Raw genomic sequence first — 13,637 nt, forward strand, 5'->3', positions numbered from 1 at the left:
GTGGTTCCCACCTTATCAGACTCAATGCCTCTTTGTCACCCCTGAAATGAAATTTCTCAATAATATAACCTACCTAGCTGTACCAGGAGAACATGTACACGGAATTCTCAAGGTGTAAAATAAAGGAGAGTAGAAAGTAAGGGATAACAAAATCATTCCTGTCGTAAGGCTGGGAGTCCTGGTGAAGTCTCCAGGCACTGAGCTCACAGGTAGGTACACTGTGATGGTGACAGCTACAGGTACAGGTGGATCTAGGTGTGGGGTGCTAGCCAGCCACGTGCCATAAGCATGCTGAGTTTGAGCTGTGGCCAGAGCTGTTCCTGCAGAATGGCGGCCAATGTGAATTCCCAGGCAAAGCGAAGTTCAGTCTTCTCTCAATTTACACAGTGAAAGCATCCCAGGAAAGTTCAGGATCATAAAAACCGTGTAAAAAACACTGTTTGTTTGGGGCGCCTGGGTGGCTCAGTCAGTTGAACATCCGGCTCTTGACTTTGGTTCAGGTCATGATCTCGTGGTTCCCGGGTTCGGGCCCCATGTCGGGCTCCGGGCTGACGGCATGGGGCCTGTTTGGGATTCTCTCTCTCCCCTCCCCTGCTCATGCTTGCTCTCTCTTTCAAAATAAATAAGTAAACTAAAAAAACAAACAAACCCCACTCTGTGTTTGTATGTAAAACAAAGTTGGGCTCCAGGATTACCTCACTAACCCAGCAAACCTTCTGGGCTTCCTCTCACCAGGCGAGCTCTCTTTCCGGGCTCCCCATGCTACTTCTTCACGGCAGTGGACACCATTTGTGCCCATACGTTTATATTTTCTTTTTGTGAAAGTCCGTGGCCCCCGCTAGACAGGGACCCCCACGAGGTCTGGGTTTGTGGCCTTCTCATCTCTGTGTTCCCAGCCCCAAACGTAGTGCCTGGTACTCAGATGTTTCCTGAACGAATTCCTGTCTAATGGTGTTCTTGTCCACTTCCTCTGTTGTCCTGAAAGTTCTCAGAACACCGTGCCAAACTTATCTGTGTTGCCAGTGCTAATGAGGGTTCCTTTCTCATATGGAACACAATGATCAAATCTTTAAAATGCAGACAGAAGCGAAATTACCACCGGGCTACCAGCGTCCTCATAAGTGAGCTGAGGACATGTTACGACACACGCTTCCACGAATCTTCCAGAAACTGCTGTGCTAGAGACATGGTCATGGGAATACACTTTACAGCTGTGGTTTCAGTAAAGAACTTTCATTTTAACTCTGTTAACAATTATTTCCATTCTAGCTGCTATGTAACAAACTATCCCGGAACTTAGTAGCTTAAAGCAACAAGTAAGGTGGTCGTTTCTCCCCGTTCTGTGGGGTGGCGGGCTGGACAGCTGGGCCGCTGGCCTTCCCGGGCTCACTCGTGGGGCTACAGTCATCTGACAACTCGACTGGGGCTGGAGGGGCTGAGGCGGCCTCACCCGCACGTCCAGCAATGGTCTGTCAGCGGAGGTACCGTGATTCCCTTCCACATGGATGGCTGTCTTCCGGGAGGCTAGCCCAGCCCTCTCCGCTATCTGTTGTCTCGAAATTCCAAGCAAGTGAAAGCAAAGGCAGAAAGCACAGGGTGGAGGCCTGGTTCCGAAGCTGGCGGACCATGACCTCCATCTCATTCTGTCAAAGCAAGTCACGGCGCCGCCCAGATTCGAGTGGGTGGAGACACAGGCTTTTAGACGGAGTGGCATCAGTGCCCTGCAAAGGGCAGTGGACCCAGGGAGGCTTCCTCTCCGGGGGCCCTTGCTGTCATGACCCACCACGGCGCTCTCCCCGGAGCGCACTCTTCTTGCTCCTGGCTCTGGAATCCGAAGGGCAGCGCTGGCTCTCTTACTGAGGGAGGTCCCCCGGGACGCCGGGTCCCCCCTTGGGACTTGGCACCCCCTTCCCTGGCCCTGGAGACGGAGGTGCAGCAGGTAGAGATGGGGCTGAACGTATTCTTTTCCAGATTTTGTGTGGTTTGATTTGGGGAGCGGGGCCTTATTTTTGCTTTGGTTAGGTCCTGATATCATTTTATTCTCTTGCCACTTGCCTTCTCTTCCAACTCAACGGAAATAAAAAGTTGAGTTAATGGGGCATCCTGGCTAGTGGTTCCGTGGATTTTACGACAAAAGTTACCTATAGGTCGAGAGCTCTGATTCCGGAGCAAGACTCCTCGAGTGTGAACCTTGGCTCTATTACTTGCTGTGGGACCTTGGGAAAGTGACTTCATCTTCCGATGCCCCAGTTTCCTCCTCCCTGACATGGGGATCATGACGCCCAGGATGAGGCCGTGGCAAGGGTGGAGTGAGGTGGTCCGTGCAAGCCGCTGGAGAGCACCGGGTCAGGGCCCTTGCACACAGGTCAGCCTTCTGCCATGGATGGGCTTTTTGGGGGGGGGGTGTGGGGGAGGCGGAGGCTTAACTAAAAAAGCCGTTTATAATCTTAGTACGTCCACGAAAGAGTAAAGCCAACATGTGCATGCCTCCTGCTCATAACTGCGCCTCGTTTTAGCCCTATTACGAGGTATTTGTGCTTTCGGTATAAATTATAAATCTAAACACATGCAGGGTTTGTTTTTCCCCCAAAGCAGATTCCAACCAGCATGAAACCAGCCAACCCAAATAAATTGTGCACTTAAGTCCATTGTTTCCAGCAACATGTAAACTGTTGGGTTGTGGAGATTTGCTTTGAAGAGGGTGCCCCATTAGTGCTCCTAGCATCAGGGTTCAATTTAGGCAGCGCATATTTGAAGAGTTTACTAGAAGTTTGTGGCAAAGAAAGACACGCACGGTCGGGGAGGGAGGGCAAGGGGCTCTTATCAAATTGTACAGGATGCATTTAGGCGGTGTTGTCGTAAAAGCACAAAACAAAGCAACAGCCCTGAACTCAAGGAGACTCAGAGAATTCCTCAGCTGGGGAAGTCATTCTGGGAATGCAAAGATCGCTTTCAATGTTATGTTTGTAAGGAAATGACAGTCACCAAGTGGAGAATGTCAGGTCCTCTGAGAAACCCTGTGGGCACTCACGTGCAGAACACTATTTACTTAACTGGAGTTGGTTCTGAAAATATTTGACTCTGGAGGGTCCCAAAGGGAGTGTGCAGGGTGTCTGGGATTTTCTTTCAGGTCAGGACTCGGCCTTTGCTAATCCCCTCAGCTGATAAAGCTCCGGTCTTCAGGGCGAATTCATTCCTCTGCTGAACCGAGGTTTATGGCCCTGGCCGAGGCCAGAGCAGGACCCTGTCATTTTAAAGGTTTCCCCAGCCAAACAGAGCCGCCGTCGTCGTCTATCTGATGAACTGGTAGTTTGTCGCAGTGGAGCAGAGGTGCCTGGAGTGAGGAGGAGTGTGGAGAAGCCAGGGAATGAAGGATCTGGATCTTTATCTCCAGGAACCTGACATTCTCATCAGTGCTAAAGGTTGACAGGGCTGACAGAGCAGGGGAATTCTGACGTCACTCTCAGGAAGGTGATGGATTTCACCAAGCAGGAGGAGTCTGGGGGTTTGTTCTTTCTGTTAAGCTCACATCCCCACTTCCTGAGCGGGAGACCCTTTCACCACCCCAGATTTTGTGTCTGCTAACTTGCAGGATGCCGGGGCATTGATGGCAGTCATGAGTCCAAAAGGGCTCAGACAGGAGTGAGACCACCTGGGCCCCAGTCTGGCTTCTTCCTGAGACCTGGACAAATGGCTGAATTCAGCCCTAAGTCACTGAGCACCTAAGACGCTCTGGGCACTAAGTATGTAACGGCACAATGGCTGTCCTGGTCAGGACGGACCAGGTGGAGAAGGATGACGAGACCGGCAATCTACACACTTTCCGCACAGTGTCTCATGCTTCCCAAGTTTAACATGCATGTGAATCACTTTGGGGCCCTGGGAAAACGCAGGATCTGGTTTGGGAGGTCTGGGGCGGGACGTGGGATCCTACTAAGACACTCTAGTCTGCTGGTCCCTAGACTGCACGTTAAGCAGGAAGGTATTATTTCATCTAATCCTTAGAACAACCCACTGAGGCAGTATAGTTGTTCCCATTTTACAGATGAGGAAATAGAAGCCTGGGGAGGTCGAGTGGTTTGGCCAAGGCCACGTGTACAGCTGGGAACGGAGGAGCCGCGACTGGACCCCAGGGCCTGCGTGCTTCCATAGCTCTGCCATGATAAGCCGGTAAGGATGGCACCGGGAGGGGCTCCGCACCCAGAGTGGGGGCTCAGAGAAAGCTCTGGGAGACCGTGCCTCTTGGCTGGGTGCCAGCAGGTAAAGGGTTAAGGTACTAACTAGGTGACAGCCAAGGAGGGCCGATGAGAGAAGCCCAAGGAGAGAGAGGGCTAGGGGGCTGGGGGAACCCGCAGGACAGGGCTGGCACCTTAAGAACTTTGATGTGTATTCCGGGTATTCAGGCACGGGGGCGAAGCAGGAGAGGGCTAGGAGGCTCTGCGGTACACGTTTTTGGCTTTACCCGGAGGGCCCGAGAAGGAAGGTTCTCTGGAAAGATCACGTAACCTTTCTGTTTACTCATCCTTCCCTGGTGACACACTTCCTAGGGGGCATCCCCTTCTTTCTCAAAGGCACTGCCCCGCCCAGCACTTACTACCTGGGCTGAAATTAGCACTTGGCACTTGGGTTTCTATTTACACATCTGCCTCCTGCTAGAACATTTCCTCCTTATTCATCTCTGTCCCCGAAATACTCAGCCTAGCAAGTGGGATGGTAACACCTTGAGGGGAGCACGGACAGCGATGGAGAAAGAGTCTGAAGGTAGTGGAAATGCTGCACCATCTGGAAGGTGTGTGCCCACAGAGCCTGTAGAGGAGATTCTGGGACTGTGGGTCCGAGATTTTTCTGTAAGTTTACTTTTTCCCCTTTTCAAGTGGATTTATTTATTTTGAGAGAAAGCATGAATGGGGGAGGGGCAGAGAGAGAGAGACAGATGGAGCCAGAGAAAAAGAGAGAGAGAAATCTAAGCAGGCTCCCCACTGTCACCACAGAGCCTGATGCAGGGCTCGAACCCATGAACTGTGGAGATCATGACCTGAGCCGAAATGAAGACTCGGACACTCAACCGACTGAGCCACCCAGGCATCCCCCCCCCCCCCCATATTTTGAGAGAGAGACAGACAGTGCGAGCAGGGGAGGGGCAGAGAGAGGGGCAGACACAGAATCCGAAACAGGCTCCAGGCTCTGAGCTGTCAGCACAGAGCCCGACGTGGGGCTCGAACTCACGGACCGTGAGATCATCACCTGAGCCGAAGTCGGCCGCTTAACCGACTGAACTGCCCAGGCGCCCCACCATATGTACATTTTTAAAAACAGAATGGCAGAGTCGGGGTGGGGGCAGGCTCCTGGGTGGCTCAATCAGTTAGGCATCTGACTTCAGCTCAGGTCATGATCTCATGGTTTGTGGGTTTGAGCCTCACATCGGGCTCTGTGCTGACAGCTCAGGGCCTGGAGCCTGCTTCGGATTCTGTGTCTCCCTCTCTCTCTGCCCCTCCCCTGCTCATGCTCTAACAATAAATAAACATTAAAAAAAAAACAGCATGAACTTATTTTTATCTGAGCCCATTAAAAATATTTAAATAAACTTAAAAAAAATAAACTTTAAAATTTAGGATAGTATTAGATTTATGAAAAGGTTGCAGAGAAAGTACAGAGAACTCTTACCCTGCACCCAACTTCTGATTGTTTCCCTTCTCGCTGACATTCTACATGACTGCCGTACATCTGTTCACAACTAATGAACTAATATTAACACGTTCTTATTAACACTACTCCACGTCCTATTAGGATTTTGCTCATCCTCCATTATCACTGGCCGGACACCACTGTAGCTAGATGCTGTTGGCTGCTGAATGACCCGAGCCTGAGGCCTGCTTTCTCTGTTAAAAAGGAAAATCAGTAAATGCTGGAGAGGTGGTCAAAGCTGAGACTTTCTCACAGGCCAGATGGGGTTGGAAGAACACTGCCAGAGGAGTAAAAGGGCTTTCCCACCGTGGGGTTCAGCATCGTGTCCTGCCGACTGTGTGTCTCCTAAAGTCGTCTTGGGCAGCCCCGGGCACGATCTCCCTATGCCACTCACTCCGACAGCCGGCAACGCCACGTCTGAGACCGCGGGGCTCAAACCTGGAGCTTCCTTCTGCACCGGAGGGTGACACCAGGGAGCTGGGTGCCCCTGGCTCGGAGATGGGCAGTACGTCCCACTCGTGTTCTCTGCAGCGACTCTGCTGAGTTCCCACAGCCAGGCAGGCACGTGACGAGAATTCCGCCACCAGCGTGAGAGGTGCTCCCCGCATGGGACATGAGGTCCGCTTGCCTGTCGTGTCCACGAGACGGGGCCCTGCGTGTCATCGGTGACGGGGGAGGCGACCGTCTTAAATCGACAACTGCCTGCTCAGCAGCCTTTTCTTTCCATAAGGTCTGGATTCATCCCCGTCAGGTGTTTCAAAATGGTTTTCGTGTTTTAGGAGTTGGAGTCGGTGACGTTGTTGTTTCGTGAAGCCAAGTCCACACTTTCGAGTACTTTCCTTTCTAATGCGTATCTGCTGTCCTCATTTCCAGGAGACCTAAGCCCCCTCCACACTCACTCAGCTCCTCTGCCCTTAAGGTAAGTCGCTGCTGGCTCAGGGGTCCCCGATCGAACTGGAGGTGATCACACCTGAGTGTCTGCAGAATTGCTGGGTTCGCTCCTCAGCACCGTTGTTCATTTCTCGGCTGGCGCATTATAGAATTTTGAGTTAGTCCAAGGGGGCGCGTGGTTGGATGAAACCTTCTCCGCATATGGGTGTGGAAGAGGACGCTGCTTGGGACACAAGTAATACGTGAGTCCCTTTTCACAACCCAGTTTGGTTCAAATCCTTTAAGACTGATTTTCCAGGCTTGCTATGTGTTTCTGTAGTAATCCATTTTCAATTGTTTCCTATGACAAACTTTTTTTTTTTTTTTTTTTAAACAAACCTCTGCGTGCACGCCTCCGTATGCACCGGCCTAAGTTATGTTCCGGGTGGCGGCTGTTTGCTTATTTCTGGTTTTTAAAGGTCTTGGCAAATCCAAATTACTCCTCGGAGTGTGTGTGTGTGTGTGTGTTTGTGGGGAGGGGTGGCAGTTCCTGTTCTTCGGGGGCTGTTTACTCCCAGCTCCTCATCTGCAGTGGCTGCAGGGGGTAGAAGGGAGCCAAGGGGAGGCAGAGAGAAATTCATCTCTAGGTGTTACAGGCTAGATGGTTCCGCACTGCAGGGTGGTCAATGGGGGCTTTGTTCCCGAGTCCATTCTCTGAGCCGAATCCCAAAGCTGATGTGCCAAGGTGACAAAAGGAACCCGCCTGTGTGTCTGTCGTGTTTGGACCCCACCCCCTGACCGGGACACCATCAAGTCTGTAGGAGTCGTATGTACACATGTAACAGGGGCGGCAGGGGTGGGGGCAAACCCTGAAAATATTAGGCTGGAGAAAAAAAAAAAAAAGGAAAAAAGGCAGTAAAAGGAGCGGACCGCTAACTCTAAAGACATAAAGGGAAAGGGCCAAGCTAATTTGCACCCTAGGAGAAGTGGGAGGTGCAGAGGGGACAATGGGACACCCGGGGAAACAAGGAGCACAGGAAGGGGTGTGTGCAGGATCAGATCCGACAGACAGAGGGGGTCGCATGGGGAGGAGGGAAGAAAGGAGGAAAAGGAGAGAAAGCGAGGAGGGGACTTGAAAGTGGCAAGGTAAGAAGGGGAGGCAGAGGCAGGGGAGGCAGGGCAAGGCTGCGTCCCTGTCTGTTTGTGATTAGCACACAGCCCCGGCGCAGAATGGAGTAAACAGAAACTTCCAGGCGTCCCCACACCCCCCTCTGAGGCAAAGCAGAAATCAGATGCTCCGTGATTAATCGTGGAGAGTTCAGGACACGACCACAAGCGCTGTGCGGACTCGAAATTAGCTGCCTTTTCCCGTCCCCTTGCCAAGATGGGAGTGGGGGGTGGGACGTGAAGGGGTGGGGGCCCCGCCTGCTGGGGGCCAGCATGGAATCCTCCGTGGCAGAGCTCAGTGACACTGACGGGCAATCGGCTACATCCACGGCAGCAGGCAGCATCCGGGGAGAGCGGCCAGCCGGGGGGGCCCCAGGCGGGCTTCCTGGAACCCCGGCTCCCGCTGCCCGCACCCTGACACGGGCCAGATAAGAGCCGGGCCGTGCTATCGGAGCCCTGCAGCGTGCCGTCCCACGTCCTGCAGCACCACAAGGAAGCCTGGGGGACAGTGGGCTCCTCGGAAGCGACCTTCTGAGTGGCCAGTCTGGACTGGCTTCCCGAGTCCTAGCTCGACTCTAGTCCTGGATGGGAACCGGCAGCCGACGCTCGCCTGGGCGGCAGAGAAAGCCAGGCTGCCTGGAGGAGGACGCGTGACCGGGCCTGAAAGTCCGTACCTGCTCCATGGTGAGTGCTGGCGTGTGGACCAGACGCTAGAGGGAGGTGAGGTGTGAGGAGGGCGGCCCCCCCTCACACTCCGCCCTGGTGCTCCACCGGGGAAGGGAGGCTGTGAGGAAGAGGCGGGATGGGATTGCAGGGGCCGCTGTGTGGCCTCGGGCAAGTTCTCTCCCTTTCCCGGAGGCGGGCCTCCGTGTGTCCGTCGCTGACGCGGAGTGGGTCGACAGCTGATCTTCAAGGGGCTTTCACTAGGACCGTGTCTCTGGTGTTATCTGCCAATGTCAGGCGCCGTGCTTGGCATTTGCGAAGCTCCAGCCCAGGGAATCCCCATGAGCCTCTGGTGCGCCTGGTATTATTGCCCTCGTTGTACACTGAGCAAAGAGAGGCTCAGAGAAGTGAAGTGACTTGCCCAAGGTCACACGGCTGGTCAGCGGCAGAGATCGGAATCAGGTCTCTGTCTTTCTGACTTGCACTTTCTGCTTCCAGTGGGCTGTTTCCTCATCTAGGGTTCTGTGATCTCCCCAGGAAGCAGGGGTGGAGGAGGAGGGGGTGTCAAAGGGAGCATTCCCTGTAGGAGGGGGGCAGGGAAGTCAGAGGAAGCCACAGGCTGAGCAGGCTGTACCTCCGGACGGTATGTCCGCCCAGGGTGGCCCACATCCTGGGATGGGCAGGGGCCCCCGGCTTGAAGGAAGAGTGCCCGGCACCAGGCGCTGTGCCTGCCACCCTGCTCCCCTGCCGTGGGAGGCTCCTGGGGGCAGAACAGGAGGGTTAGTATCAGGCAGGGGTGGAGAGGGCTGGGCGTGGGGAGAGTGGCACATGCCTCTACTGGGTTTTGTTCCAATTTTATTCTGCCTTTCCAAAAATCTGTTTCGAATCATTCTGGGCCCCCACTCCTCCTCTGGACGGAACAGAATTGTGAAACACATACAGCGCTTTCCACCGCCTCCCCTGGGGGAATCACGTATTAATATTATCGGCGGCTATTTGCATAGACATCCCCACAGCTGTGGCAGCGGCAGCCAGAGATAAGACACAGATAAAAGTCTCCGAGCGTCTCCCTGGCACGGAGGGAGGGACGGAGGGACGCATGTTACAATGACACAGCCGGCAGGTGGGAGATCCCACGGGGAACAGGCCTCCGGGCGGAGCTGGAGATCCCAGCACCACGATGTGGCCTCCTCTCCTCTCTTCTCTTGGAAAATTCCATCTTGCAGCACCTCTGGCTCAGGCCTCCTTCCTTTCAGCGACTGGCTCAGGCCCTCTGTCTTGGGCTCCAGCGGAGACCTGGGTGGGGGCCCGGCAGTCCCCTCGGTGCTGGGCACACAGGGACGATAGGTCACCCTACCCACTTCTGCCCTGGATTTTTCTTGTAGCCCTGAGCAACTCACGTCCCATCTCTGGGCCTCTGTCCCCTCCCGTCTCTGGGCCTCTGTGTTTCCTCATCTACACAACGAGGGGATTATTTTAGGAAATCTCTGAAATCTCTTTGCGACTCTAAAACTCTGTGACTCTGGTTGGAGGGCACTTAAGTGCTCAAGAAGCTTCTAGGAGAGGACGGTCCCCCTCAGAGCCCTGCCACCAGGAAGGCGCCGGAGGCTGGCACAAAGGCGGGCCTGAAGAAGAGACCGATGGCGCGAAGTGCCTCGTTACTGACGTCAGCGGTCACAGGCCTTTGGGAGCCGAACGGGTTGCTTTTGTGGGGAGTGATTGAGCCCAGATGCGTGCTGGCTGGGAAGCCGTCACCTACCCTGCAGCGGAAACTCAGCACCGCCCCCAGGACCCCCCAGATCTTTCTGGGGAGCTGCAGAGCGGTGTCTCACATATGCCCACCGACTGGGCTCTTGCCCTGCTTGTCCTCTCCGGCTTCCTCTTGCCTCTGCCCCCAAGGCCACTGTCCGTCTGAGGTTCCCAGAGCCCCTACCCTTTCCGTACCCAAGCCGCTCTGGGTTCTGGGCAGAGACGGAGGGAAGAGCTTCCTCCCCAACCCGGGACACTCTCTGCCACGTGCTCCCTACACAGCGGTGTGTTGGAGCCAGCTTGTACCGGCTCTGGAAAGCCAAGTGTCACATTTTCAGAAACCTGGTGAACTCGCCAAACAGAGCCATTATTAAAAATTAAGTTTCATGAGATTGTAACCACATAAATGATGCTGCAAAGGGAGGAAGTAATCAAAGCCCATCGCTTTCCGTTTCTGAAAGTACGCGTCACTGTTAGGAATGTTCCCGCGGTACCTGGTACCTGTCTGCCGCTGCACGTCTGTCCCCAAGGCCGGGCGGAGTGACTTCTAGTCGGCAGCCTGAAATCGGCCACGGCGGGAGTCGTTACGCCACGGGAACTGGTAACAGTACAACTCAGGGCTCGATCTGTCCCTTGTCTAGATTTGAGAAAGGAGACAGGAAATGTTAATGACGCAGATTAGGCATAAAAGTGGCACCTCCGCGGCTGTTTCTTGTGAAGAGTGCCAAAACGAAGGCACTTGCTCCCTTCGCTGACAGATGAATCAACTCCGATACACTTCGTTGTATGAGTTTTGTCTTATTCCTTAAGGGGATGGAAGATCTCAACCAGCTTTCCTCACTCATCGGTTGTAACTGGTGAGTGTTTTTCCAGACGTAATTTCCAGACTTGCCCTCACTCATCAGTTGTGACCACGGGCTGATTACAGGTACAAGAGTTGGGGGCAAAAATCAACAAAACCACCCTGGGTGAATCAGTTGAGCGTACGAAGCCCACACATCTTATCTGTATTTGTAAATTGTGTGCGACTCATCCTTTACTTCGGTACAATCTGTAATAAACCTAAGTGTGTATGTGGGTATGTGCATCTGTGTGCACACACACACACACACACACACACACGCACGCACACTCGATCTCCCCTGGAGGCTGGGTGTTAACCTTGACCAGCACACCAATGGCCCCGCGGCACATTTGCTTGTGCTCAGGGTCTCAGAAATCCTGTCCTGGGCCATCCTCAGCCCTCACTCCATGAGAGTTAAGACTCCAGACTCAAAGCCAGGACATAAATGCTTCAGCTTCCTCCTCTTGCCTAGAACACACCAACAGTCCAACTCCTCTCCTCCCCTCCGAGCGCTGGAATGGATGCAGAGACTGGGTAGGGTAGAAGGTGTCGTCTACTCGGGCAGTGGCAAAGGCCCTGGGCTCCTCGCTGCCTTCATTGGCTCCGCATGTAGGGGCATTTCTGGCGACCCCTCATGGGTTAATTCCATCCGCTTAAGGGCTCGCCCCCACCGCACTTCATTTTCATGCGCAAAGCATGATTCTCTAACAGAAACGGCATCTTGGAACCAGTAGAAGGAACAGCTAAGCCAAACCTATAGGAAAGTTAAGACAACTTTCTATTTTTAGAAACCCTGGGAGCCAGGTGGGCCTTTTCCAGATCTCCCAAGCCAGCAAGGAGAGGAAAGTATTTCTCATTCCAGAGTTCCGTCTCTTACAGTCGAGGCCAAGGAGGAGGCCCAGGTGGGGTCATGGGCTAAGAGAAGCGCAGCTCCGATGGCAAGAACAGAGCCATGCTTGGTGCAATTTTTTTTAATGTTTATTTGTTTTTTAGAGAGAGAGAAAGAGAGAGTGAGCAAGTGCGGGGGAGGGGCAGAGAGAGAGGGAGGCACAGAATCCGAAGCAGGCTGAGGCTCTGAGCTGTCAGCAAAGAGCCCGACGTGGGGCTCGAACCCACAAACTGCGAGATCATGACCTGAGCCGAAGTCGGAAGCCCAACCGACTCAGCCACCCAGGCACCCCTCATTGCAATTTTAAAGAGAATTAAAAGTGGGTTTTATACTTATTTTGTGTGGTCCGGAGGTCGATCCTGAGCTTAAATCCCAGTGGCCCCCCTTCCAGGTAACCACAGTGGAGAGTCATGTTTCTATTCTTCCAGACCATTCATTCAGCCATTTTCACATCGTTCTTTTTTTCGTAATTTCAATTTTCAAAAATGGGATCTTTCTATATATTCTATTTTATATCTTCCTTTTCTCACCTGCCAATATATCCCGAGTGTTCATCCACGTTAGCTCACGGAGACCTAAAGCATGCCTTTCAAATTTTCTAAAGTTTATTTATTTTGAGAAAGAGGCAGGAAGGGGCAGAGAGACAGGGAGGGAGAGAATCCCAAGTGGGCTGTACGATGTCAGCACAGAGCCCAACGCGGGGCTCGAACTCATGAATTGTGAGTTTCACGAAACCAAGAGTCCTTCGCCGAAACCAAGAGTGAGCCACCCAGGCGTCCTTAAAACATTCCTTTCAATGCCTGTGTATCGGAAGCCCCAGGAAGCTGGAAGAAGGGATCCATTTTGATAACCACATCGCAAACTTTCGTGACCCCAAAACACACAAGTAGAACCCAGCTGTTTCCACTTTTCAGTGAAAAAGAAATTCTATTGGCTTTTCCTTTAACCGCTTCCTGTCCCCACTCTGCCCTCACCCTGGTGCAAGAGGCCATTTGTCTCTGGACTGTGGTAGTTACCTCCCCATTGGTGTCTCTGCTTTTCTTGCTTCTCTGACAGTCTATTCTCTACCTGCAGCCGGTGGGGTCCTGTTAAAATGAAATCAGATCCCGTCCCTCCTCTGCTCAAAACACCCTATGCCTCTCAGTTCTGGTCCCACCTCACCCAGAGTAAAAGGCTGAGGCCTCACCATGCCCACAGGGCCCAGCAGGATGTGGGACTTACCCCCCTGCTCTCCTCCTTGCTACACTTGCTGTTCTCAGTTGTGCTAGGCACAGTCCTGCCTCAGGACCTTTGCATTGCTTTCCCTTCTGCCTGGGACACTCGTTTTCCATACGGCTGACTCCTTACCACTTATCATCATCTACCATACTATATCATTTTCTTTTCTTAAATGTCCCCTACTGGAATGTCAGTTTCCTGAGGGCACAGGTTTTCGGGGTTTTTTTTTTTGCCTATTTTGTTCAGTGTTATATTCCAGAGTAGGCACTCAATAAAGGCACTCAATTAATACTTGTGGAAATACCTGCCTTGCTATGTTGCCAAGGGTGACAAGGCAGTCAGATTTTTTGGGAGAACCCTGAATTAGGGTCACCAGGAATCTCTAGCCACACGCTACATTTCATTTATGAATGCCACATTCTAATAGCCTGTGCCAACTTATGCAGTGGCCGTTCATTTGCATAACAGTGAGAGTCAGCTGGATGTGTTGTCAGACCAACCCCAGCTCACATTCTGGACTCTTCACGTGGCCCCTGTGCTCACCCCTCTCAT

General features: G+C 53.0%; 1 protein-coding gene across 1 annotated transcript in view; it reads left to right on the top strand.

Annotated features, from left to right (window-relative positions):
- The first annotated feature begins 8,322 nt into the window (after nt 1-8,322).
- RIPOR3 (RIPOR family member 3) overlaps nt 8,323-13,637 on the top strand; it is a 74,636-nt gene continuing 69,321 nt past the window's right edge. Inside the window, exon 1 of the mRNA XM_047069864.1 lies at nt 8,323-8,406. Within this exon, the coding sequence (XP_046925820.1) occupies nt 8,404-8,406 (3 nt within the window). The 5' untranslated portion in view covers nt 8,323-8,403. The remainder of the gene's footprint in view (nt 8,407-13,637) is intronic.

The sequence above is a fragment of the Lynx rufus genome, unplaced genomic scaffold, assembly GCF_022079265.1.
Source record: "Lynx rufus isolate CCGP_SWC_20201006 ecotype Redwood Valley unplaced genomic scaffold, mLynRuf1.p SCAF_8, whole genome shotgun sequence".
NCBI lineage: Eukaryota > Metazoa > Chordata > Mammalia > Carnivora > Felidae > Lynx > Lynx rufus.